The following is a 23888-nucleotide window of genomic DNA, read 5'->3' on the forward strand; positions in this document are numbered from 1 at the left end:
GAAATTGATTTTTTAATTGTGTTTAAAATTTAAAGTGTCAAAGAGTATTTTTCTAATTATTTGTAACTATGATATATAATATATAAATATTAATATGTTAATAAATATCTCGATTTATCTTTGAGCCAACGAGTTTACCAGTTTCGGTTCAGGTTTCGCCTCTAAATTAAAAGGTCATTTCGAGTCCGAGTCCAATGGGTTATGAATTGATATTTTTTGGTCATTACCTTGAAAAAACCGGTGAGGTCGGGTCGAAATTCGACAGTTCTATATCTTAGCCATGTTTTAAAATCATAACTTATCATTTAGTTAAAATAATACTCCCTCCGACCCGGACCAAAGGTAACACTTACTATAAACGAACGATCCAAACCAAATGTAACCTTCCTTATTTGGCCCACAACATTACCAAGTTGTCATTATGTCCATTTGATATTTACACAAAATGTAATTACATGACCTATCAACCCATAGCCAAATCCACAATTACATGGCCTACCTATTTTTTCCGTCTTTACCCCTTCTTTTTTCACCTTTTCTTAAACTCCTCATTTTCCCATTTGTTACCTTTGGTTTGGTCGTAGGGAGCATGATATAATAATTTTACACATAACTAGCTCTAATATATTTACCAACAAAAAAAAATCAGCCCTAATTTGTTGTGTTTATATTTATATAAGATTAACTCTAACAAATATGACTTCCAGTTTATTAACAATATATAACGTGTAATAACTTTAAAGTAATAATCTAAATACAAAACAGCCACATGAAATTCACGGGTTTTAAACTAGTTTATGGTTAATTGAGGTTTTATTTAACTGTTCATATACATAATTTAATATCTTAGTGTTTTAACTTTAAAACTCACAATTTTAATTTGAAAACTTCATATAATGAAACTCTAAGGCTTTTAATTTTGCATCTTTCATGTAAAATAGAGTATTGATTTTTTTCTTTTTCTTTTTAAGCAACGTTTTACTTTAATGACTTACTAAATTTAGCTTGAAAACTTTAGGGGTGAGTTAACTATTTGTATTGAGGTGTAGGGTGGGTTGCGCGTCCTTGCCATCTGCGGCCAGACTAGAGGTCGCCTTGGGTGACATCATTGCTGGCGGGGTCTCGGCTTAGGGATGTTGATTTTTTATTTGGGAAGATCAGTAAGAAGTTAACATTGATATGAGCTCGTATTTTATTTCCTTTTGAAGTACTAGTTGATTTATTGGGCTATTAATTGATGAGCGGGTCATATACTAAGACACCGTGAACAATTTGTGTATTTCATTTGGCTTATCTACCTTTTGTTGGTCTAATCTCTTTATTGATCCCGCCATATATTATAGGTCCTATAAAAAAGTTACCGGATAATAGATCATGTACATAGAAATCAATTACGGTCAAAAAATGCTTTAAGACAAGTCCTATAAGGGCATATACATGATCCCTACAACCAGTTGTAACAAGTTGTATACTTATACGGGTAAAATGCGGTAAGTGGATTATACATCTGATGTATTACCACCAATTGCTTAGTTTTTGAGCATTACAATGAAAGTTTTCGAATTTTGTTTTAAAGTTTTTGAGTTTACTATAAAGTTTCTGAGTTCATTCAATTCGACAATAATTAAAAAATTACAATATAACTCAAAAAAATTACATATAAACTCAGTAAAATTTGAGTTTTGACAGCAAAAAATTAAAATGTAAGTTATAAATTTTAAAAAACTCAGAAAAAATACACATAAGCTCAAAAACTAATGAGGTTTGAGGTAGTATATATCCGATGTATACCTATTTCTCGGTAAAATGCGAGTTTTATAGTAACGTTTTCGAGTTTTTTTACAACGGTAATTGGTATCCTGTCAAATTGACGACAAGAGAGGCACATACTCATAGGGTTAGGCGATATTTTACGGATTAACTTCCACCTTCCAAAGGCGGTCTTCGCTCTCGTAAACTCGCCCCTCTCTCTTTCTCCTATCGCTCTACAAACTGCTCGATAAATTATACGAGTAATCTACAATTATCTAACTTTCGTCATTCATTTTGAATCAGGTAATTATTTTTCTTTTACATTTACCTACTTTTGTTTACAGATTAATCAATACACAAAGACTGTTTTATTTGATTTGTTTGAGTTATTTGATTGTATTGAAAAAAATTACTTTTTGAATATGAATGTGAAGATTAATATGGTATGGTTTCATAATAAAATCAGATGCTTTATTGTAAATTTGTTATATTTTAATCTTTATGCGTTCCCAAATTTGCTGCTTGAGCTGCTAATCTTGTTAATTTGATGTTTGAGTTGATTTAGGGATTAATTATGTTTCTGAAATCGCGGTATTGAAGTATGAACTGATGACCTAATTTGAGTTACACATTAAATTTTGTTGTAGGAATATTGAGGGTGGGAATTAGAAGCTGCTGCAATGCATGCTATAAGATTTAAATGTCGAAAGCAGAGGTTGGATTATTTATTTCAGTCATTGAGGAACTCTACAAGGTTGTATAGTAATGATTGTTCGCGCCTCAAACCGAGTTATGGGGCTTCTATTTCGGGGAAGAATTATTCTAGTGCTAATTTTGTGAGGAAACACATGCTAGAGTGTCGGGGCATGGCTTTTTTGAGTAGTTCTTTGCCACTTAATGGGCCTTTACATTCATCTTGGAATCGTGGGCATTTGCGATTTTATAGCTCTGAGGGTGGTGGGAGGAATGCGAGTGATGATAAGCAAGTATCGGTTAAGGATGGAGGGAAGGTTGAGAAGAGTAATACTCGGCAGGGGGAAGTTAAGGAAGGTATTCGTCTATCTGATAAACATGCACGACTAGGGGAGCAGGATCAGAAGGAATGGCTCAAAAACGAGAAGTTGGCAATTGACAGTAAGAAAAAAGACTCGCCCTTTCTTAGCAAGAGCGAAAAGTTCAAAAATGAGTTCTTACGAAGGATTGTACCCTGGGAGAAGATCACGGTTTCATGGGAATCATTTCCTTATTTTCTTCAGTAAATGCACTACTATTTCTCTTTCTTTTTAAACGGTTAAACCTGGGTAGATTTCAATATAGCATGTTTTTTACATCTTTAAATTTTATCCCTTCTCCCCAGTGAACACACCAGGAGTCTTTTGGTGGAGTGCGCTTCCTCTCATCTGAAGAATAAGACGTTTGCTTCGGGATATGGTGCTAAATTATCTTCTTCTAGTTCGAGGATACTTCTTCAAAGTGTTCCAGGTACTTTGATGTTTTTTTAATGCATTAATTACAATTGAGCCAGGTTTTGAACATTGAGTTATTGAAAAGAGTTGTCTTCATCATTGGAAGGCACGGAGCTCTACCGCGAGAGGGTGATTAGAGCACTTGCTCGTGATTTAAAAGTTCCATTATTGGTGCTTGACAGCAGCGTTCTTGCTCCTTTTGTAAGTTTTATAGCTAACTTATGTTTCATATTGAAGGCAACGAGACAAATTCATTGACATCAATTCTTTTGGGTGCTGTGATTGTAAGAGTCTGTAACTAGTAGTGTTGTTACTTATCGTGCTGCAGGATTTTGGTGAAGATGGTGTATCGGAGAATGAGTCGGATGATGAACATGCAGTATCCAGCGAAGAGTGCAGCTCGGAGTCAGAAGATGAAGATGATACTCAGGAAGACCCCACAAACAATGCTGAGACACGATCAGATGCGACAGAGGATGAGGAGATTGATGGGAAAACACCTGAAGAAATCCTTGAGAGTCTTATCCCCTTCAATAGCGATTTGTTTGAGAAGGTATCAGTTTTTTGAAATCTGTGTGTATTTTCTGGATTTACATAGCATGTGTATCGGGTGTTATTTTATCTTTAACTTGTTAGCATTCAGGGGGTTTTGATTCATTGATATGAAATTGTCCCAACTATTTTCAGTTTGCATGTAATATGTTTATGTTCTTAACGAAATATATTACACCATGATTATTGACAAGCTAAATATCTTGTTAATCAAAGGTACACAGTACTTCTGGAAGCTCTCTGTGATGTCATTTTTAATGCATTTGCTTTATTGGAACATGACACCGGTCCTGTTACGTCTTTTCCCTGGACGGCTTAGTTTTAAAAGGCGCGAAAAGCAACAAGGGGGGAGGGCTTGGGATGACAAAGCGCAAGGCGCGAAGAGAAGGCACACGCCTTTTAGACACGAGGCCACAATTTTACAAACAAATTTGGATTATTTAGATACAATTTTGTGCAATATTTCTCTTTTTCTTGCTCTTAGAAAAGGTTAATATGTAAAGGAGTAAGCATTAGGATAATATGCCTAAAAGAAGGGTATAATAAAGAACATCAAGAAAAAAATATGGAAATTGTATAGTAGTGCGCCTCACTGGTTGTGCCTTGTCTATAAGGTGCACTTATGGAGCACCGATGCGTTTTGGCTAGTGTTTTACTGGGCCAAGGCCTGTGCGCTTTTTTAAACTAAGCAGGACAGTTGGCTTTCGTGCTCGTGTACATATGTTGAATAATTTGAGGGTGAACCGTTTTATCCTATTTGTGGAGCTATAGACTCATATTAATGATTGATCGTCTTCACTTCTTATCTTGTGGTGTTCAATTTTCTATGCATTTTTCATCATGGATCCTTTGGAAGAACCTCCATATTTTAGCATTGTAGGGCTAAGGCCGTGTACATTCAACCCCTTTCTTACCAAGAATCGGAGCTTTTGATGCATGAGTAATGTGGAGTTGTGGACACGTGCTTGTTTTAATTATCAAATTCTCTTTTGTTTTCTTTGACAAGCTTTGGTTAGCTTTGATCTTAAGGCCTTGTTTGGATACCAAAGTAGGAAAGAAAGTAAGTGGAGGGGGAAGGAGGAAAGGGAAAGGGAGGGGAGGAGAGGGAAGGAAGAATGGGGGTATGGTTTTGTTTGGATACAATTTCCCTCCAAATCTTTCCTATGATTGGAGGGATTTTGATTTGCCTTGGAGGAGGGAAAATGGATCCCTTCAAATCCCTCCTCCTCCATTTCCCTCCACCCTCCCTTTCCTTTCCCTCTATCGAAACAAGCCCTAAGGGATGCCTGTTCTGAATGTTTAACGACTTGCCTTGATATTACTAAACAACAATGTACTCTAATTCTCGATTAACTTGTATGTTGTATCTCAGCGAATATCTTTGGAATCTGGAGATTGTGAAAGCTCTTCCGAGGTCTCCAAGTCCGAGACAGTTGACAGTGATACCGTTGATGAATCAAACCGGCCTTTGAAGAAAGGTATCTAGTTCTGGATACTCTTTCCAAATATGCTTTCCTTTTCATATATGATCCGAAACAATGTAACTTCCTTGTTTTGTGATATATAAAGATAGGATAGTCGTGTTTAAGATATGATACCTTGATTCAGTGGAGATCACATTTAAGTCTCGGTAGCAATACCTTCTGATGCCAACATTCGTTTGATTTGGAGGTCATCTATTGGGCAAGTATACAGATTATCATATGTTTCCTAGGGGATACTACTAAGTTGGGTCTTGGGCGACACCTTTGTGGATTTGTGATACTTTTTGTTGAAGAATGATCTTAGTAATGGGCTAATGGCTATTATCGCTGATTTGAAATATTAGTTAAGTTTCATGCATGCTTTCCATGTCTTCCCCAATCCATTCCTTCATTGTAAAAAAAGGAGAGTATTCTTCCTCATTTTTCTTAATCTTGCCCTTTTATTTCTTTCACTTTTGGACAAAAGTGATACATTTACCTAAATACCCTCCTCACCAAAATATCCTTCTCCCATGTTAACAACCACCACCACCCAATAAGTGACTCATAACCACTGCCACCCAAACCCAGGCACACGACCACCGCCAAAACCACCTGACCACTGCCGCAACTCCCACTCATTAAACCATCAGCCAGACGCCCTGACCCTCGCAGAACCCCCGGCCAGCACTCATCACTCCACTAGCCACCTAAACCACCAGTCACCTACCAGCATTGATCTGCAACGAGCCGGAGAAGCTAAGACTAGATCTTGTCATGGTTGGAGATAAACAAGAGCAGATCTGGGCGTTGGGTAGGCTGAGGTGAGGTGGTTGGCCTGATCAAATTATGTTGATAGCCTGCGTGTCTGTGTCTTGGTCGGTGGATTGGGTTATGGCGGAGTTGGGAATTGGGATGGTCAAAGGAGGGTGGTGGTTGGAGGAGGTTAAAGGAGGGAGACGTTTGTAGGTAGCTGTAGGAGGGCTGTGGTTGGAGGTTGTCGGAGGAGGGCGACAGTTGTTGGAGGAGGGCGGTGTTTTGTGGTGGTCTGCTGATAAGGATGGAGGAGAAGGTGGAAGTGGGATAGTTAGGTTGGGGTTAATAATGGCATATTTGTAATTATTCTGGTAGTACTTTTCAAAATTTGATCAAATCGATCGAGAGTAATCAGGATAGCTTGTTCGGTATGGAAAGAAATAGAAGTGAGAAGAAATAAAAAAAATTCCCAAAAAGGAATATGGGAAGAAATTTGAAAAACGAGGAAGTACTGTATTTATATCATGCATTTTTATATTTGCTCCCTGTTTCTTGAGATCGCCATCCAGTTCTTAAAATGAAAGACTTAGACCAGTTCTTGCTTTACTCATAATTTGACCTTTCTTTATACCTTTAAAAGGGCAAGTCAATATATTGGAGAGAAACTTTTTAGTCCTGATCATGACGACTTGCTGTGAAATGCTAAGGGAAAAAAATGACAAGGAAACAAATTTGTGATGCATTCATTATATAGCCCAGCAACCTCGGGTTTCTTGTGCATCCAATGCAGCCTTCCACACCTATTCTAGAACAAGTGTAGATCAGAGGAAGACCATGACAGGAAGAAGCTTTGTCGTTATAACTTCACATCCTTGAGTTTCTTGTGTAAATGTTAAATACTGTTGATATAAATAATCTTGCTAACAAAGTCAGACCTTTCATGAGGTTTCTTCACTGTTTTGGCAAAACCAACCTCTAGGCCACTCTTCGTCGCCACTTGGCTTTGCCTTTTACTTAAAGACCTATTTTTGTGGTAGTTTGAACATGCTAATTACAATTATTGTAGATTTCAATCTTCGTTAGAGACTTGGACCATCTTCTGTTTTGTAAATGTTTTGGCAATTTAAGAAAATTTGACGTTCAATCTTGTTCATTTGCAGGTGACCGGATAAAGTATGTTGGACCGTCCGTACATGTTGAATCAGATACCAGGTCTTTAACTTCTCGCTTTAGAAATTCTCATGTGCTTGGTCATTTGCAGTACTTTGATTAATGCAGAAGTAGCAATTGCTCTTCCAAGTTACAATTGACCATGTGGTCTCCAAGTGACTTTCTGCTAAATAAATGTATTGACTATGGTTAGTTTTGGGTTTATGTCTCCGTAAATGGCTTTTAACTTTGCTTGGTTAATGAGCAACTTCTTGTTCACCATGATAGTGTGATGTGGGGACAAAGTGATCAAACATATGAACGAGAAGATATGAATAGATTAACACATAGGAACCTACCTGCTCCTACGACTTTCTTTTTTGTCTATTTTCATCTTTTAATGAAATAAACCTCTCACTTTCTCCCATGGAGATAGTATTGTCCTTACCTAGTCATTGACACTATGCAAATGCGTCACAGGATCTTATTGGGGAGGCTTCCAACACCTGATGGGCCAATCAAAACGTTTACTATTATTCGTAGCAGGTGGGTTGATAAGGTGCCCTAATGTGGTTGTCTGGTGGAGAAAGAACCCTATTGAAGACCTGAAAAACACTTTATTTGAAGTCTGTATTGATGCTGTTGCCTTTTAGATTGCTTTGCAACATTTTAAAGTGGTTCCTTAAGAATGTCCCATCTGTTGTTGAGGGTTACTCGTATAGGGCTTAGTTTGAGAAGGCGCGAGGCGCACTGAGGCGATGGGGTCCCAAAGGGATGAGTTGCAAGGCGAAGGCGCACACCTTTTGGACACGAGGCGCACTGATTTTTCAAATGAACATCCATATTTTACAATCAAATTTTGAGCGAGAATAGTCCTTTTTTTTTGTTTTAAAGAGGGCTAATATGTATGTAAAAGAGAAAATTAAAGACAAGGGGAGAAAAGAAGGGTAAAATAAAAGAATTTGGAAAACAAAATATGGAATTGCATACTAATGTGCATCGAGTGCGCCTCACTAGCTGCGCCTTGTGCGCTTGGGTGTGCGTCATGCGCCTTAGGTGCGCGTTGATGCGATCTGTTTGGCGCCTCACTGCGCCTTGTGCCTAGGCACGCTTTTTTAAACTAAGGTATAGGGGATTGGGATTTCTTCTGAAAAATCGCACCTTGAATACTAGGTATGCCATGAATCCATGACTAGGTACATCGATAGGTTATAGGTTTTTGTGTAGAATGATTTTGTTGCTGATTGCACATAACAATTCAAAATGGCAAAATGGCCTTTTGCTCAACAATGAGTGGTTGGAATATGAATGAAATGATGGTTTATTGTGTAGATACGTATTTATGATCCTTGCTTCTCTTAGGCTTTGCTTATTTGTCTCTTTTCTTTATCTCAAGACATTAAAACTGCCTTAGTGGCCTTGTTGTTTCTGTGTGCATTGTGGCCTTTTCGTACTAATAATCTTTCTCGTCTTGTGCCTCTTGTGTGGATTGGATTGACTTTTTGGTCTCTGTTGGGATTGCCCCTAAAAGAGTTTGTTTATTATTTAATTAATGCTGTTCAGTCACACTTGCATGATTGTTTTATCATTCTAAAATTTTGGTAGTATTCTGGTTTAATTGATTCCATTGAAGTATAGTAGTGGATACTAGACAGTGGACACTATAGGAAAAATCAGTATGAATTGAAGTTAAACATGGAATAACTGATTATGAAGTGACTCATTGGACATCACATCATCACATGACTAAGGGCTTAAATGATGCTGAGTATTTTTAGTCTAGTTACTTGGATGTTGTGGAAGCTTATACGTGTAATTGCAAGTAGGCTAGTAAAACTCCTATGATTTAGTTTCTATCATAATATCTCTATATATCTTTGGAGCGATATGCTTCATAAAAACGAAACTGGTCTCTTCTTGTTTTTGTAGATAAGATTATCCACGATGGCTTTAAAGCATAACTATCCATCTCTCATTTTTGGGCGTCAAATTTAGTGTCTTTTTGTATATGGACGTCGCTTTTTGGGTGTCTTTTTGTATATGGACGTCACCCTCATGGTGTCTTGTTATATATGGGCGTCACTCCTTGGCGTCCCTTAATTAATATTGTTATAATATCTTACTTATCAAAATAAATAAATATCTTTATTTATTATAGGTTGAGATTTGAGAATGCTGTTTGACTGGGCATTCTTGTTTACTTCTATTTTAATTTCTGATTATTTTTTGTTTCCCTTTTGGTCTTTAATTTACTACTTGTAATGAACTTCTTTTGTGAAGAGGATTTTTTGTTATCTCATGTCAAGTTTTGATCATTTTGCTTCATGTTTTCTGATTGTCATTTAAGGTAGGGAATTTCATTTAAGGTAGGGGTCCATAGGTTAAGGTTTACTTTCTTTAATTTTTCATAGCTGTAAAGCAAGAAATTGTAACTCCCCAATATATAGGGTGCTTGATCTGCATTTGTTGGGCGCATTGCAGGCAAATACCAACTGGGCAACGTGGAGAAGTGTACGAGGTTGAAAAAGATCGCGTTGCTGTTATTTTAGATAAAGAAGAAAAAGACGCCAGCGTAGAGCAAGATACAAAACCACCAATTTACTGGATTCCAGGTATTTCATTTACTTTCTTATATTGAGTTGTATTTGCACTAATCTGGTTCATGAACAAACTAGAGAATATCTTATTTTGAGAACGACTACTAAAATAAGATATCCATGGAACAAAAAATACACGTGACAAGAACGGTAACAATAACAAGAGAGCCTTTATCCCAACTTGAGTTGGGGTCCGCTAACATGGACGTTGAAATAAAAAAATAAATAAAAACACTAAATAGTCAACAACTCAATATATTAGTAAAGGTGTGAAGCCAAAAAAGTCATATATAGTCTCTGCAAAGACTCGTCTCCATCTTCTAAGTATTTTGTACGGGGAAATAACCTCCAATGAAATCATGTTCTAGTGTCCTTTGACTTGGTATTTTATGCTATTGATCAATGTCGAGTTTGAATTATCCTGTGATTTTTCCGTTTCCATTTATATTTTTCACGTGTATAGTACTATTGGTGCCCTTAATGGCAATCAGCATCAGGCAGTAGATTTATCAATTTTTAAAATCTGTAGCTACATCGTTATGTGAAATCTGACTCTAGTGATAGTTATTGACATAGAGGAGTGTGAGGCAAGGAGGGAGATCAATAGATAATGGTTGATGGCTGCCATTGTTGCCGACGATGGGTTTAGTTGGTGAAATTGTGAATGGGTGGGAATGTAGAATAGGGGTGCAAGATAGCAATATGTTGTGGGTGGGTTTCTAGGCGTCGCTGGAGCCTAAGATTGGCCTAATGTGGATGGATAATAATGGTGATGGTGGGTTTCCCTTGGATAAGTGGAGCTTGTGGTGGTTGCTGGGTGGTTATGTGGGTGAGAGATGAAACCTCAATATTGGTAACTCTCAGAATTCGAAGGGGGCATGGGGAATGAGGAAATAGGGTGTAGGGAATTAGGGATAACTGAAGCATTAAAAATGAGCGTGTCAGTCAAATGGTCTTTTGGAGGGCCACATGTTCGTGAATTTCCAAACAAACCTTAAGTATTGTATGTTTGCTATTAAACTGATCAGTTGTGAAGTACTTCCACTTATAAGTAACTAGTATTAGTTCGGTTGTCACATATTCGTAAATATTAATACATTCCGGTTTTTAGTGATTGTGACCTTCTTTTGTTTAAAGTGTTTAAATGATTGTGCTGTGTTATAAAAAACGATTACAGGTAATCACTATGCTTCATCCAAATTGAAACTTTGTCTTTTCGTTCTTTTGTAGGTAAGATTACGCATGATAGATTGAGAGCGTAATTATCCACCTCTTTTTTTTAAATGGACGTCACATTTAGGGCGTCTTTTGGTGTATGGTTGTGTCCCTTATTTAATATTGTATCTTACTTCTAAAAAATCAAAAAAGGTTACTAGTAATCACTAGTTTTGCTTCTTTCCATTGTCCTTGTTTTTATGTCTCCAGTGAAGGAGGTTGAACATGACCTTGATGCTCAAGCTGAGGATTGTTACATTGCTATGGAAGCTTTGTGTGAAGTATGTTTTTGATTTTCGGTTACTTAGTTCTTTGCATATTAATTTTTTATTATTTTTCAGGATGTCTTCTTAGCTTGACATATTGTCCTTTTTCCAGGTTTTGCAGTCAAAGCAACCTCTTATTGTATACTTTCCAGATTCATCTCTGTGGTTATCCCGCGCAGCTCCAAAGTCTAAACGTAACGAGTTTGTTAGCAAGGTTCGTGAGATGTTTGATCAGTTATCAGGGCCTATGGTGTTGATTTGTGGGCAAAACAAAGTTGAAACTGGTTCCAAGGAGAAAGAGAAATTCGTAAGTTTTCAAGTGATACCTTGCTTTAAGTTTTGTCGATTCATGAATTGTCACAATATAGTCAATGGCAGATCCACTAAAATTTATTTATTTGGTGTTGTCTAAAATTCCTCGGTCATTGTTATGTTGAAGTTACAGATTTTAAACTTCTCCAAGACCAAAATTATGCAAAATGGACCAATTTGTTTTACAGAGTCCAGAGACCTCATTGTGCTACCCATGGATCTGCCTCTGAATATGCACCCATCTCTTATCTCTTATATGACTTAAAAGTTTACTCAACAGACTTGTAATTTGTAAATAGAGAGCTTATATTGTAGGCCATGGTAATTAATAGTGAAAGTCTTTTTTTGTGCTGCAGACAATGGTACTCCCGAATTTTGGCCGTCTTGCTAAGCTGGTAATGATTTCTCTCTTTGCTAAGAGATTGATGTATCTAATCTGTGGGGGCAACTCTATGTTTGCTTCTTTTGGTGAAATTTTGTTAGTGACCGTAAATGAATTAGTTTTAGTTGTGTCCTTGATTAATATTCTCTATTACATAGAAAAATGTGTTTTATGTCAAGACCTATGTCCAAGTGGCATGTGCCCGACGTGGCCACACTGGTACTTGGAGGCCTGAGGGAGATTGACAAGTCTGTCAACTGCTCCTTTACGTTTCGTCGCATGTCTTTTGGAGTCTAATATTCATCTTGACCTAATGTTGAATCTTGTTATTCTGATAAATTGTTCGATGTTTTATGATATATCGGCATGGTTTAAAGCCATCGTGGATAATATTTGGTTTATATCCTTGTCCTTCAGTTTCCACTCTTTTTGTTATCTTGAAAAACAATAAAAATCTCAATTAAAGCCAATTGTGCAAATTGTGAAATTTAACATCCCTTGAGTGATAGATTTCGGACGATTCTGGTGTTTCTGTTGTCAGTTTCAAGTTAATGACATGTACTTGCTGATTGACTGTTTGCCTCTCGTTTTCCGTTGTAATGTTTTTGCATCTAACTTTATCATTCGTGTATATTTTGCCAGCCTCTTCCCCTGAGAAGACTAACAGAAGGTCTAAGAGCGACCAAGATATCTGATGACACAGACATATCTAAACTTTTTACCAATGTTATATGCATACATCCGCCAAAGGTGAGTGGAGTGCTTTCGTATATTCTCCCACTCTACAGTTTAGAAACCCATCAAATTTCAAGCAGAGAAGCGTTACTTTGTCTGCATTCCCAGGACTGTATCCTGTTGTAGTGGAACAAGCTTGATTGCTTCCAAACAAGTACGTGACAACCGTACATCTAAACTACTTGCAGTAAATGACATTTGGTGGCCCTTGGCCTTCTGTGTGATGGCAGTTGACCCTTTGAGTCTGGATGGCCCTCCAGATTTAAAGAATCTGAAAATAGTCTTTTATTCTTGTTGTATGTCAAGTAGTAGGTGTTTCTAATTCAGGGGAAAAATATATGACCTGTTAGCAGTTGAGAGGGTTTTGTGTTTCTAGGTGTAAGATCGTGATCTATTTATTAGCTGTGCTGATAATCATATATATGCATTGATTCTTTCAGGAGGAAGAGCCGCTTCAAACTTTCAATAAACAGCTTGAGGAAGACAGGAGAATAATTATCTCGCGAAGCAATCTCAACGAATTGCACAAGGTATAGAAGCTTTCCTCATAATTGATTTCGTAGTCGAGGAAATTGCACCTTGATTGTCAAATGTGAGAATGCATTTAAATATTCCTTCATGCACTTTCTGAATGATGCTCTTTGTTATTTACTGAACACTATTATAGGCTTTGGTTGTAGCTGGCTTCGTTTATGGATGGATTTCATAGAATTATTATATATTGCAGGTTCTTGAAGGGCATGATCTGTCTTGCTTGGAGTTGCTGCAAGTTGACACTAATGGTGTGGTATTGACTAAACAAAGTAAGTCTTCTCACTGAGTGCACTTAGTGTATGATGTGACATGCTGAGCTATGACCTTTATGACTGTCTGATTTTAACTTCCTAGTATGATCTGAATATTACATGATAGCAATCCCTGTGGTGTATATGGCATTGCATTTATTTGTAGATGAGCGTCATTTTGAGGGTGTATCTTTGTATATGTGCGTTTTCTCTGTGGTGTCTTTATGTAGATGGGGCTCACCTCTATGATGATTTTACGTGCATGAACGTCACCCCCTTTGTGTCGATTAATGCATACTATATCTTACTTGTCAAAAAATGACATGATAACAACCCTAGATTGTGTTGTGTCGTTTTTAGTTTGAATTGTTCAGTGTTCTATAGACTAATCTTGATTTGGAACTTCAGAAGAAGTGGTTTCCATTTTTCAGTTTTCAGTCTGCCAGACTTCTCTTTTCTTTGGGGGGCGGGGGCTTTCGAGGAATTGATACCAGCTGAGGATATACGATCTTGGTTGTTGATCGTTTCAGTTTCTTACCGCTAGCGTAGGAGTAAGATACATTTAGTTAGATTTCCCTGCAAATGAGTCATTTAGTTTCAGAAACAATTATTTTAGTAAGGTGCTCATTAGAAAAATTGTACGCTGTCTCGAGTATAGAGCAATGGTGTTTATATCAGGATGAGTGATATGTACTGAATTATGCATCAGGGGAAGTGCAGGGAATGTTAATGTCGTTTAAGAATTTGGCTGGCTTCAGGAATAACATAACTAAGAAGAAAATCGTCAATAGCGATGGATTCGCTGATGTTACGAGACTTTGAGCCTGAGGGACTGTTACACGGAAGTGTACATTGCAAACTGGTCTCTTGTTTATATGGATGAAGTGAAATGATTCTACCGGAATATAACTCTATGAACTATATTATCTTGGTGGTTATGCATATATACTTCCTCGGGGTTATTGACATAATAATAAGTCTATCATGGATTCAAGGATTTGATAGTTGAAATTAGTGAAGAAAAATGCATGTTTTGTGAAAAGTTGAGGGGTATGGTTAACTAAAGGGAATAGACAAATAGCGGCTGTGCAAGTCTGAAGGGTCGCGTGCCTTTGATTCAGTCATGGCTCTTTAAATCAAGGGATGACTGTCTCAGTAGGTTGTTTTTGGCTTGGACCATTTGTTAACTCTGTTTTCTCAAACGCAGAATCAACATTTTGAGATGCAGCAGGGTGCATGAATGCCCATCTGTACATTTAATGATTTAAGTATGTTTTTATGTAGCGTAAACATTTGAGTACATTTAACTGTATTTTCTCATCATTGTTTATCTTTTCTTTTCGGCGAAGTTCCATAATGTCACTACTGATAGGTACTGATGGTTTCACATGCACTTAAGTGAATAATAATATAATATAGCCTTAAAGGTTCTGACGTCTTGTTTGCTCAATCTTCAACAAGGGTTCTTCTTTTCTATTGTAGTTCTGCTTTCAGTTATTAGTTTACTGACAATCTTCTGTGTGAATTACCAATTCAATTGTAAATCAATGTCCTACAGAAGCTGAGAAAGTTGTTGGGTGGGCCAAAAGTAATTATTTGGCATCTTGCCTTCTTCCTTCCATTAAGAAGGAAAGACTAATTTTGCCTCGGGAAAGGTATGTGCTATGTTTGCCTTCTGAACATTGCTTGTCAGCTGAAAGTCTTCATACTCTTCTTTCTTTTCCTCTTTAGCTCACTTGTTCTTCTTTCTTTCTGCCTGACCCATTGTCCGCCTTAGCCTCGAGGTTGCAATTTCAAGGTTAAAAGAGCAAGAAACGATAACAGTCAAGCCTTTGGAAAATTTGAAGGTACGTAGTCTCTAACCTTTCTGATTCGGATCTTCTACTGACTCTTGTCAGGGATATTGTTCCATATAGGATAAGTGGATAACTGAGAAACTTCTTTACAGAATCTTGCCAAGGATGAGTACGAGAGCAACTTTGTTTCAGCAGTTGTTCCTCCTGGCGAAATAGGTGTCCAATTTGATGATGTTGGCGCTCTTGAGGATGTGAAGAAGGCATTAAATGAGCTGGTTATTCTTCCCATGAGGAGGCCAGAGCTTTTTACCCGTGGAAATTTGCTTCGGGTACTGCCTTTTTTCAACTGTCAACAGTGATTTGTTTTTAGTTTTTTTTTTAGTTATACAAGTAGGTTATTGATCTCAAGCTCTTATCAGCCTTGCAAGGGGATTTTACTATTTGGGCCTCCAGGAACGGGGAAAACTCTGCTTGCCAAGGCCCTTGCTACCGAGGCAGGGGCAAATTTCATTAGTATAACTGGTTCAAATCTGACATCAAAGGTATGTCATACTAATTAATGTTGACATACATTCTATGTGTGCCAGATTAGATGTTTTCTCACCTCAGAGGAAGTGGTGTCACTTGTTTCTCTTGTATATAGTTGTATCTGGGGTTATTATAACATCGAAATTCCTTTCCTGTTGGCTGTTTGTACCTAATGTTCATTTTTGTTTGTTGAAGATTACCCTCTTGTTGCCTTCACTAACTAATATGGAGATGTATCATGTGGAACGGTGGGGAGTAAATTGGAGTTTGAGGAGCATGCCATTCTCAAAATACTCCCAAATATTTGTCCCAATATGTATGTAATTGAATAAAGGGGCTAATATGGGGCAAAGAGTCAAGCGGGACTGTGATAAAGTTTCAGTGGCTGTTTGTCATATATACACTGCTTGTCTGCCACCATAGCTCACTATTACTGCTCCTTATTACACTGCTTGTCTGCCATCATTAAATTTCTGCGAGTGAATATGGAGGTTCTTAGAGTTTGTCAAGATTAAGGGGAGGGGGCATCTTATCATGAATTGGAGGCTAGAAGGTCTAATTTATCCTAGAGGTAATTGATATGGACGCAATTGATTGATATAACATGTAAGAGTGCTCAAGTACTCAACAACAACAAGAACATTACCCCAGTGCGTCAAGAGCATTGCAGGATAAGTGGGAGTCGGAACTCGGATGTATGCAGCCCTTACCGCTGTTTCCCAATGTCCTATATTAAAAATTTCGTAGAGTGTTGCATCTAATGAGCAACTACTTTGCATTAAAAAGAAGTGCAACTACTTTAGTGGAGCGTTTTACATAGTTAAGTTTAGTTTAGTGCCAACTGCCAAGTATCTGTGTATTACTTAAATTATCCTTGGGTGTTATTTGGTAAGGTTCAATTTTTTGTTTTTGAGATCTGAGTCTGACAAGTCTATTTGACTGTGAAAGGATGCAGTTTATTGTACTGTGAACTTCTTAAACCCTGTTAGCTCTTAAGTATTTCTGATAACTGCTAACTTTTATGGATTTATCTAATCTTTTTAACCCCACATTTACGCAGTGGTTTGGAGATGCTGAAAAGCTAACTAAGGCTCTGTTTTCATTTGCTAGTAAGCTTGCCCCGGTCATCATATTTGTCGATGAGGTAAAGTTTCATCATCAGCATACTCTTGTGTACTCCTTACACCTAAGTTATTATAATATTCTTTTTGGTAAATTGCATTTGAGTGTAAGGAGTACCGTCCTCCGGGAGTACACAAGAATTTTTCTCTTAAATAAAGCTCTTATTTATTACAGAGTATTTTTATTTTTTTTTATTTTGGTATTCTTTCCTGCCTTGACTATTTTTACTCCTACATAACAAGACATTGTATGATTGTATGATGCTTGTATCAGTGAAGTTGTGCATATTGTAGCAGTTTTATTCTTCATCTTGAATTTTCATTCCTAGAAAAGGCATATAGGGCAATTCCATCTATGTACGGATGACGAAGTCAAGGATTTTTATGCTCTGTAGAAAACGCTTGGTTCTTATGCTCTGTAGTGTACTGATTTTTGGTTTTATATGGTGAAATAATTTGGTAGTTTTGCGCTATTTTTCATGTAGGTTGACAGCTTGCTTGGAGCCCGTGGTGGTTCTTTTGAACATGAAGCAACTAGAAGAATGAGAAATGAGTTCATGGCTGCCTGGGATGGATTAAGGACAAAAGACAGCCAAAGAATCCTCATACTGGGTGCAACTAATCGGCCATTTGACCTCGACGATGCTGTAATACGGCGATTGCCAAGAAGGTAAGAACTTTGTGCATCCTCATTTTCAGTCTGGCTCCTGTCTAAACCTTTCATACTATTTTTTGATTTTAGTCGGTGCCTGGCAAATGTTAACTCTAACCGTCTAATGAAAATGATCAAAACATTTTATGGGAAGCTGTTTTTTTTCTTGTTTCCATGGATGAGAAACCTAAATATTATACGAGTAAAATTTTATTATTGGAACCATCTTTTAATCGTAGTGGGTTCTCTATTTGGTCTTGTTCTGCTGATTCAATGCACAGTGCACACAGAATGAGATTGCCAAACATGGTAATCTCAGGTGTATGGGAATCTGAATTTTTCTTCAACTTTTCTCACTGATACCCAAATACTCCCTCCTATTCATTCATTTTGTCCCTCTTTTTTATCGAAGTTAGTCGGATTTTTGTCCCTCTTCCTTTTTTGGTAACTTTTGTGTGGTCCAAATTTAATTACATGTGGGGTAGAGTGGAATAGAGTGTTTTGTATGGTCCAAAATCATTTTCTTAATTCTTGTGCAAAATAGAAGGGGGACAAAATGAATGAATAGGAGGGAGTATTATACTAGTAATTTTTTATGAAGCCATCCTCTGATCATAGTGGTGCTCTCTATTTGCCTTTTGCGCTGCTGATCACTGATCAGTAAAAAATGCACATAAATGCTCTAAGCACTTCCATTGACGTGATGATATTTCTCTTTGCTGTACAGGATATACGTGGACCTGCCAGATGCTGAAAATAGAATGAAAATTTTAAAAATATTTCTTTCTCAAGAGAACCTTGAGTTAGATTTCCAATATGAAGAGCTTGCAAAAGTCACAGAAGGATATTCTGGGAGTGATTTAAAGGTAGCATGATGCTCTCTGTTTTCTGATTGCATTTTAAGGGTGATATGATATGAGCTTGTTTAAGCTGTTTTCTTCTATTCTCTGCAGAATCTTTGTATTGCTGCAGCATATAGACCTGTGCAAGAACTTTTGGAGCAAGAGAAGGTATTTCCATTAGCACATATACCGTCCTTGGCAAATACTTGTTTACCTTCCAAGTTCCACCCCTCAAGTCAGTCTCAATTGTAGTGCTTGTTCGGTTGCTCCATCAAATTCATGTGATTTTGAAAATCCCAGGAATCATAAAATCATACTCTTGTTTGGTTCCCAAAATCCTGGGAAGTGGAACTTCATGTGGAAGTAGAGTTACTCCATTATGTTTGAAGTCACTTACCTAGCCCCCCTAGGCTAGGGGAAATTTCCACAAGAACCCATTTCCCATATGGCAACCAAATTTCCATTTCATGTTATATAAAGTTCATATGAATTTGTTTTCCCTTATGACAACCAAACAAGCACCTTTACAGTTTGAAGCATTCAGTGTAAGTGTTGAATGGCAATTATATGTTTGTCCTAACGATACCGGATGTAAATTAACCTGGTTAGGCTTACTAGGGTTTCCTCCATTTTTACCGCATGGTAACTGGAGGCATTAGGATTGCTGGTTAGTTCATTTTTTGGTGATGTAATTATTTGAATAAGTCAACCGATACATCACATTTCAGCCCCTAAAGGACCCAAATACAAATATAAACTACCACAAATTACTTATCTCTTACACCAACATTTGTAGCCACATCTTATCTCTCAGTGTCGGAATCTGTCCATTCCTTTGATTAGCTCATTATAAAACACATTTTGATTGGATTGTTGGTTCTGTTGTGAAAAGTGAAGTATCTTGTTATCTGATGTTCAACCGAAGTTTCGAGTGCACGGATTAACAGTATACTCTTCTGTGTGATGGTGAACCTTTGCCGTTTAGTTGCTCATTTTAATGCATTGTAATACGGATCTGGGTACTGTCCCTTTTTAGTTGTGGGGTAATGGTTTTTAACTTTTTATTGTGTACAAGCAAATAAACTTATGTTAAACACTGGCTACTAGACAGATTAGGTTACTGTGAAATTATGTTAATTAGTATTCGTTTGTTAAGATATTTGTGGTCTGTCTTCTCTATTTTGACTTTATGCATCTCCTGACAGGTTACGGAGGAAGCCACATCTTCAGTGTTAAGGCCTCTTAGTTTGGATGACTTTGTTCAGTCAAAGACCAAGGTAATCTCTTCTAGCTCTACTGCTGTCTTATTGTCTTCTTTGGCACTGAGTTTACATTATTTGGTATTTTAAACCAGCAAGATACATGGAAGAAGAAATCCCTTGGGGTGATAACTGTTTATTAGCCTTGTGGTTTTGTTCGCTGTTGCTAAGTGAACGTTATTTTGGGTTGAAATATTCACAAAAATTCTGCTAAAATTATTTGGGAAATTGTCTCTACTTTTCTGGTAGTTAATATTTATAAAGTTGATTTAGTTTTGGAGTCGAGATAACCGGGGAGAGTTAACAGTATAACCGCCTGTATTACAACAGTAACATTGCCGTTCATTAAGAGGAAACTAAAAGTGTTCGGTTGATGACGCACTCTATAAGAAAAAAACATTTGCTTTGAACGACTCAATTACTCGAAGAGTTTATGTCAGTAGTCAGTACCAATTGTTTTGCATAATGGCTGTGGCCAATGGGTAGACCCGACCCGACCCGACCCGACCCAATCGTCAAGGACTCAAGGGTCAAGACCTCAAAATCTCGACCCGTAGCCCGTTCGACCCGAACCCAAATTGTCCTGTTATTTTAGGGTTGAAACCCGACCCGAATGGTCAACCCATTGGGTCAAAGATAAATCAAGATTTTTCTTAAAATATTATTATTTATATATTATGTTTTAAAAATACTTAAAATAATTATAATTATTATTTTTAGTACTTTAAATTGCAAGCACAAATTAAAAAGTTGCGTGTTCGATTCCCGCTATGCCTCATCCTGGTATGTGTCTCTGCCATTCGGACAACTAAACTTCTTGCTCTGAATCTCTGATCTAGTATGTGTCCTAAACAATTATTAAAATAACTTAATTTCTATAATTCTTTCAATATAATTAATGTAAACATTGATATGATTAAAATATTAATATTAGGGAAATATGCTTTAGTTTTTAAAAAATATTTTTCCGATTTTAAAAATGGTAAAAAAAGGGGCTAGAAACTAATTTTTGACCCATATTATGACCCTAACCCGACCAGTGACCCGGACTCGACCCGTATTCAATTCAACCGCATTTTGCCTCAATCCGTAGGGCCCGAGTCACCCAACCTGTTTGACAGTTCTACCCGTGGGTAATGTTGTTTTTCATTCTGTTTTTTTTTTTTTGTTCATGTAAATGAGTATCTGGTGTTTTTCATTTCTATTTGGAGATCACTTTCACTCCCTTGTGGGCCATTTGATCATTTGACTCTACAAGTCCCGAACTCTGCGAGTCTTAAATTTTGAGCCATTTGCCCTCTTGTCGCATGGTCTACAAACATCGTCTGATTTTTTTTTTTTTTCATTTGCCTTTCTTGATTTGTTTCCAAAATACAACTTGCCAGACAGTACCATTCCCACCGTCTGCTCATTGCTCACTGCATTGAAGCATTGGTAGAGTCAAAATTGGCTGCATTTAGTGAATTTAGACTCGACAACTGATACTGTGGCCGAAACGGAGATTTATTTAGTACTATGAAGGAAATAAAGCTGGTTCCGACTCCTGTTTATGTTACCTCTTGACTTAAAAGAATTTATTTGTGGAGATTTCACATTACCCCGTGTTTAAGTTAAGCAGTTCATAGATTATACAAGTACAACTAGTTGTGTAGTTTCTGAGTTATAATAATTTTTCAAGTTTTGTTTTCCAGTTTATGAGCTTTAATTGAGTTTGTTCATTTAAACTTAAAAAAACTCAGTACAATATAGCTAAAAAACTATACATATAAAAATTCAGTTAATTTTGAGTTTTGACGTCAAAACTAAAAAGGAACTATAAAACTTTAAAAGCTTAAAAAAAATACACGTAAGCTCAGTTGCCAGGGTATGATGTAATGCATCAACTCCGTGTTCCTTTTTTCCTTAAGTTACCTAACCAGGGATTTTTTTTTTTTGATTAGGTATTTGTTGTAATTTTACTAGAGATAAAAAAGGGCTGGTTATGTTGAGTTGGTATTTGTTGTAATATTTGCTGTTTCGTGAATTTGCAGGTGGGGCCTTCAGTTGCCTTCGATGCAACCAGCATGAATGAGCTTAGAAAATGGAATGAGCAGTATGGAGAAGGTGGAAGCAGAAGAAAATCACCATTTGGTTTCTGAAATGGAAATCAGTGAATTAACAAAGTGAGCTGCCTTTCTCTAATCAATTTGCAAACCCCATAGAGCTGAAACGCCTGATCACTCTAACTTCAGAAACTAGAGTAGATTGGAGGGATGAGGCGGGAATGAAGGTCGATGCAGAAAAGGTTCTCCTTAGAAGTGAGAGCACTTGTATTCGCCTTCTCTGCAATGTGTGTTCTATCAATGTTGTACTAGGTAACAAGGTTGTCGACCGCCATGTAATTTAGAAGTAGGCCATTATAGTGTTGTTTTTATTTACACAGTTTTCTTTCCTAGCTTCTTTCTAGGACCCTTTTTTTTACTGAGCCAAGGAAAAAGAAGGATCCGCTAAATTATGATATAGGAAGGCAACCCATAAGGGTTACACCTAGTAAAATTGGAAGGCAGCCCATAAGGTGTTTGCGTAGTTTTACCTGAGCTACCCGATATTAGGGAGATTTGCAAACAGAGAACTTGCGATGGGCAGGCTGTCTACTTTGGAGGGAATATTTGTTTTGAACCTCGAGTAATGAAGAATTATAGATTATAACGATTTTTTTTGCAAGTGATTTATTTGCAGGGTTAAGTCAGTTCTGTGGAGCATGAACACCTACTTTGTTAAGAGCAAAGTTTATCTGAACTGTACCTTAGTATGAACGGAAAGCCTAGTTATGATTTTTTTTTTTTTTTTTGGACAACAGTAAAGAAAGGCATACCTATACTATATAATGTTCGGGCATACAATGCCCTTATTACACTCGCAAGTAAACATCACTACGATAAAACTAATAATAACTAGCAAAAGACAATGTTGGGAAGCAAAATCAGGATTGTGGAATACGAAAAAGTTGGAGCGAGTCTCCTTATCCATGTCCTGCAAGCATCTAACATCTCCTGAAAGCCCTCGAAGCGAGTAACGGAGTGACGATGGCGTGGTGTACTTACGCCACAAGAGCGTAGAAATGAATGGTGGATAGCAGACAACAGGCTGATTTCGATGAAGCATGGACTCCTACACCAAGACAAACAAACTCGACTATCACACGACCGGCAGATCAATAAACCCAGTATGCACACAGACCACATCAAAGAATACCCCTCATCCAATCTTCTGTCCATATTTAACTAGAACTAAAACCCCAGGGATAACGGGACGGGACACTCGAGACATCCGTGAAGAGCCAGCGATCGCCAAAAACCCAAGGATGGTACAGGGATAGGACCCCCAAAAAAAACTTGCAACTCAGCTACTTCGTAACCTTGGAGTAGCCACACACCCAATTCTCCTCCATTTTGTGAAGTGCTCGCTACCGGTCATAGCACCGGTAGCCGACATACTGGCACACAACTCCCCCCTCTTCAAATCTCGCATCAAATCGCGTCCTATACCGGCTGCCCTGCTACCGGCTGGCCGGCAACAATATCCAATCCTTATTTATGTCTCTTTTCTTTGATGTACTCGCTACCGGCTCTAGCACCGATGGCCATCTCACCGGGAACCACCTCCTTGCTGTTGCGTGTTGTCTTTGTGTTTTCCCCTTTTTCCTTTTTTTGTTTGTTTTGTTTTATATAATTATTAATCCCCTCTCCCTAGGGATGACAATTATGGCCTAAACCGAACCGAACCTGAACCGAAGGAAATTCGATCCAAACCCACCCTTTAAAAACCCATCCCCGATCCACTGTTTAAAAATCCATATCCATATCCACTATTGAAAAACCCAAACCAAATACAAACTCGATCCATTCATACTCGAACCGATCCAATCAGATATTTTTGAAATTTTAGGCTTTATTAAACTTGAAATTTCAATTTTCTTATAAAAGATTATTTTTTATGTAGTCAAATCAAGTTTTAGATTAGGTTTTGGATTATATGGTGGATCGGGTATAGATTTGGAGCGGGTATGAGTTTGAAAAAAGTATAATGGATAGGATATGGATTTTAAAATTTTGGATATGGATATGGATAGGGTATGGATATGGATATGTGATCCAATAAGTAAGTTGATCGAGTTTGGATCTTGCAAAACCCGATCCAATCCGATCCATTGCCATCCCTACCTCTCCTCTTTGTGTTTGTAGAGTCGTGTCTTTTAGTCAATTGAGTCAATTAGTTTTG

General features: G+C 37.4%; 1 protein-coding gene across 2 annotated transcripts; it reads left to right on the top strand.

Moving 5' to 3' along the window:
- The first annotated feature begins 1843 nt into the window (after positions 1-1843).
- On the top strand, positions 1844-22319 carry LOC141597328 (uncharacterized). 2 transcript variants are annotated; one of them, XM_074417748.1, is made up of 25 exons: positions 1844-2055; positions 2400-3007; positions 3110-3234; positions 3325-3419; positions 3547-3771; positions 5143-5248; positions 7150-7201; positions 7619-7684; positions 9620-9750; positions 11161-11231; positions 11329-11523; positions 11885-11923; positions 12553-12660; positions 13086-13175; positions 13373-13448; positions 14989-15085; positions 15208-15277; positions 15379-15555; positions 15646-15768; positions 16815-16898; positions 17361-17545; positions 18255-18393; positions 18481-18537; positions 19575-19646; positions 21659-22319. In XM_074417748.1, exons 2-25 carry the CDS (start codon positions 2433-2435, stop codon positions 21764-21766), a joined length of 3066 nt encoding a protein of 1021 aa, XP_074273849.1. In that variant the 5' UTR covers positions 1844-2055; positions 2400-2432; the 3' UTR covers positions 21767-22319. The 2 variants fall into 2 exon arrangements, with proteins under 2 accessions (XP_074273849.1, XP_074273858.1); XM_074417757.1 differs by lacking the exon at positions 7619-7684 and having other exon boundaries at positions 1858-2055.
- Positions 22320-23888: the final 1569 nt, after the last annotated feature.

This window comes from Silene latifolia, chromosome 1 (assembly GCF_048544455.1).
Source record: "Silene latifolia isolate original U9 population chromosome 1, ASM4854445v1, whole genome shotgun sequence".
NCBI classification, from domain to species: Eukaryota; Viridiplantae; Streptophyta; class Magnoliopsida; order Caryophyllales; family Caryophyllaceae; genus Silene; species Silene latifolia.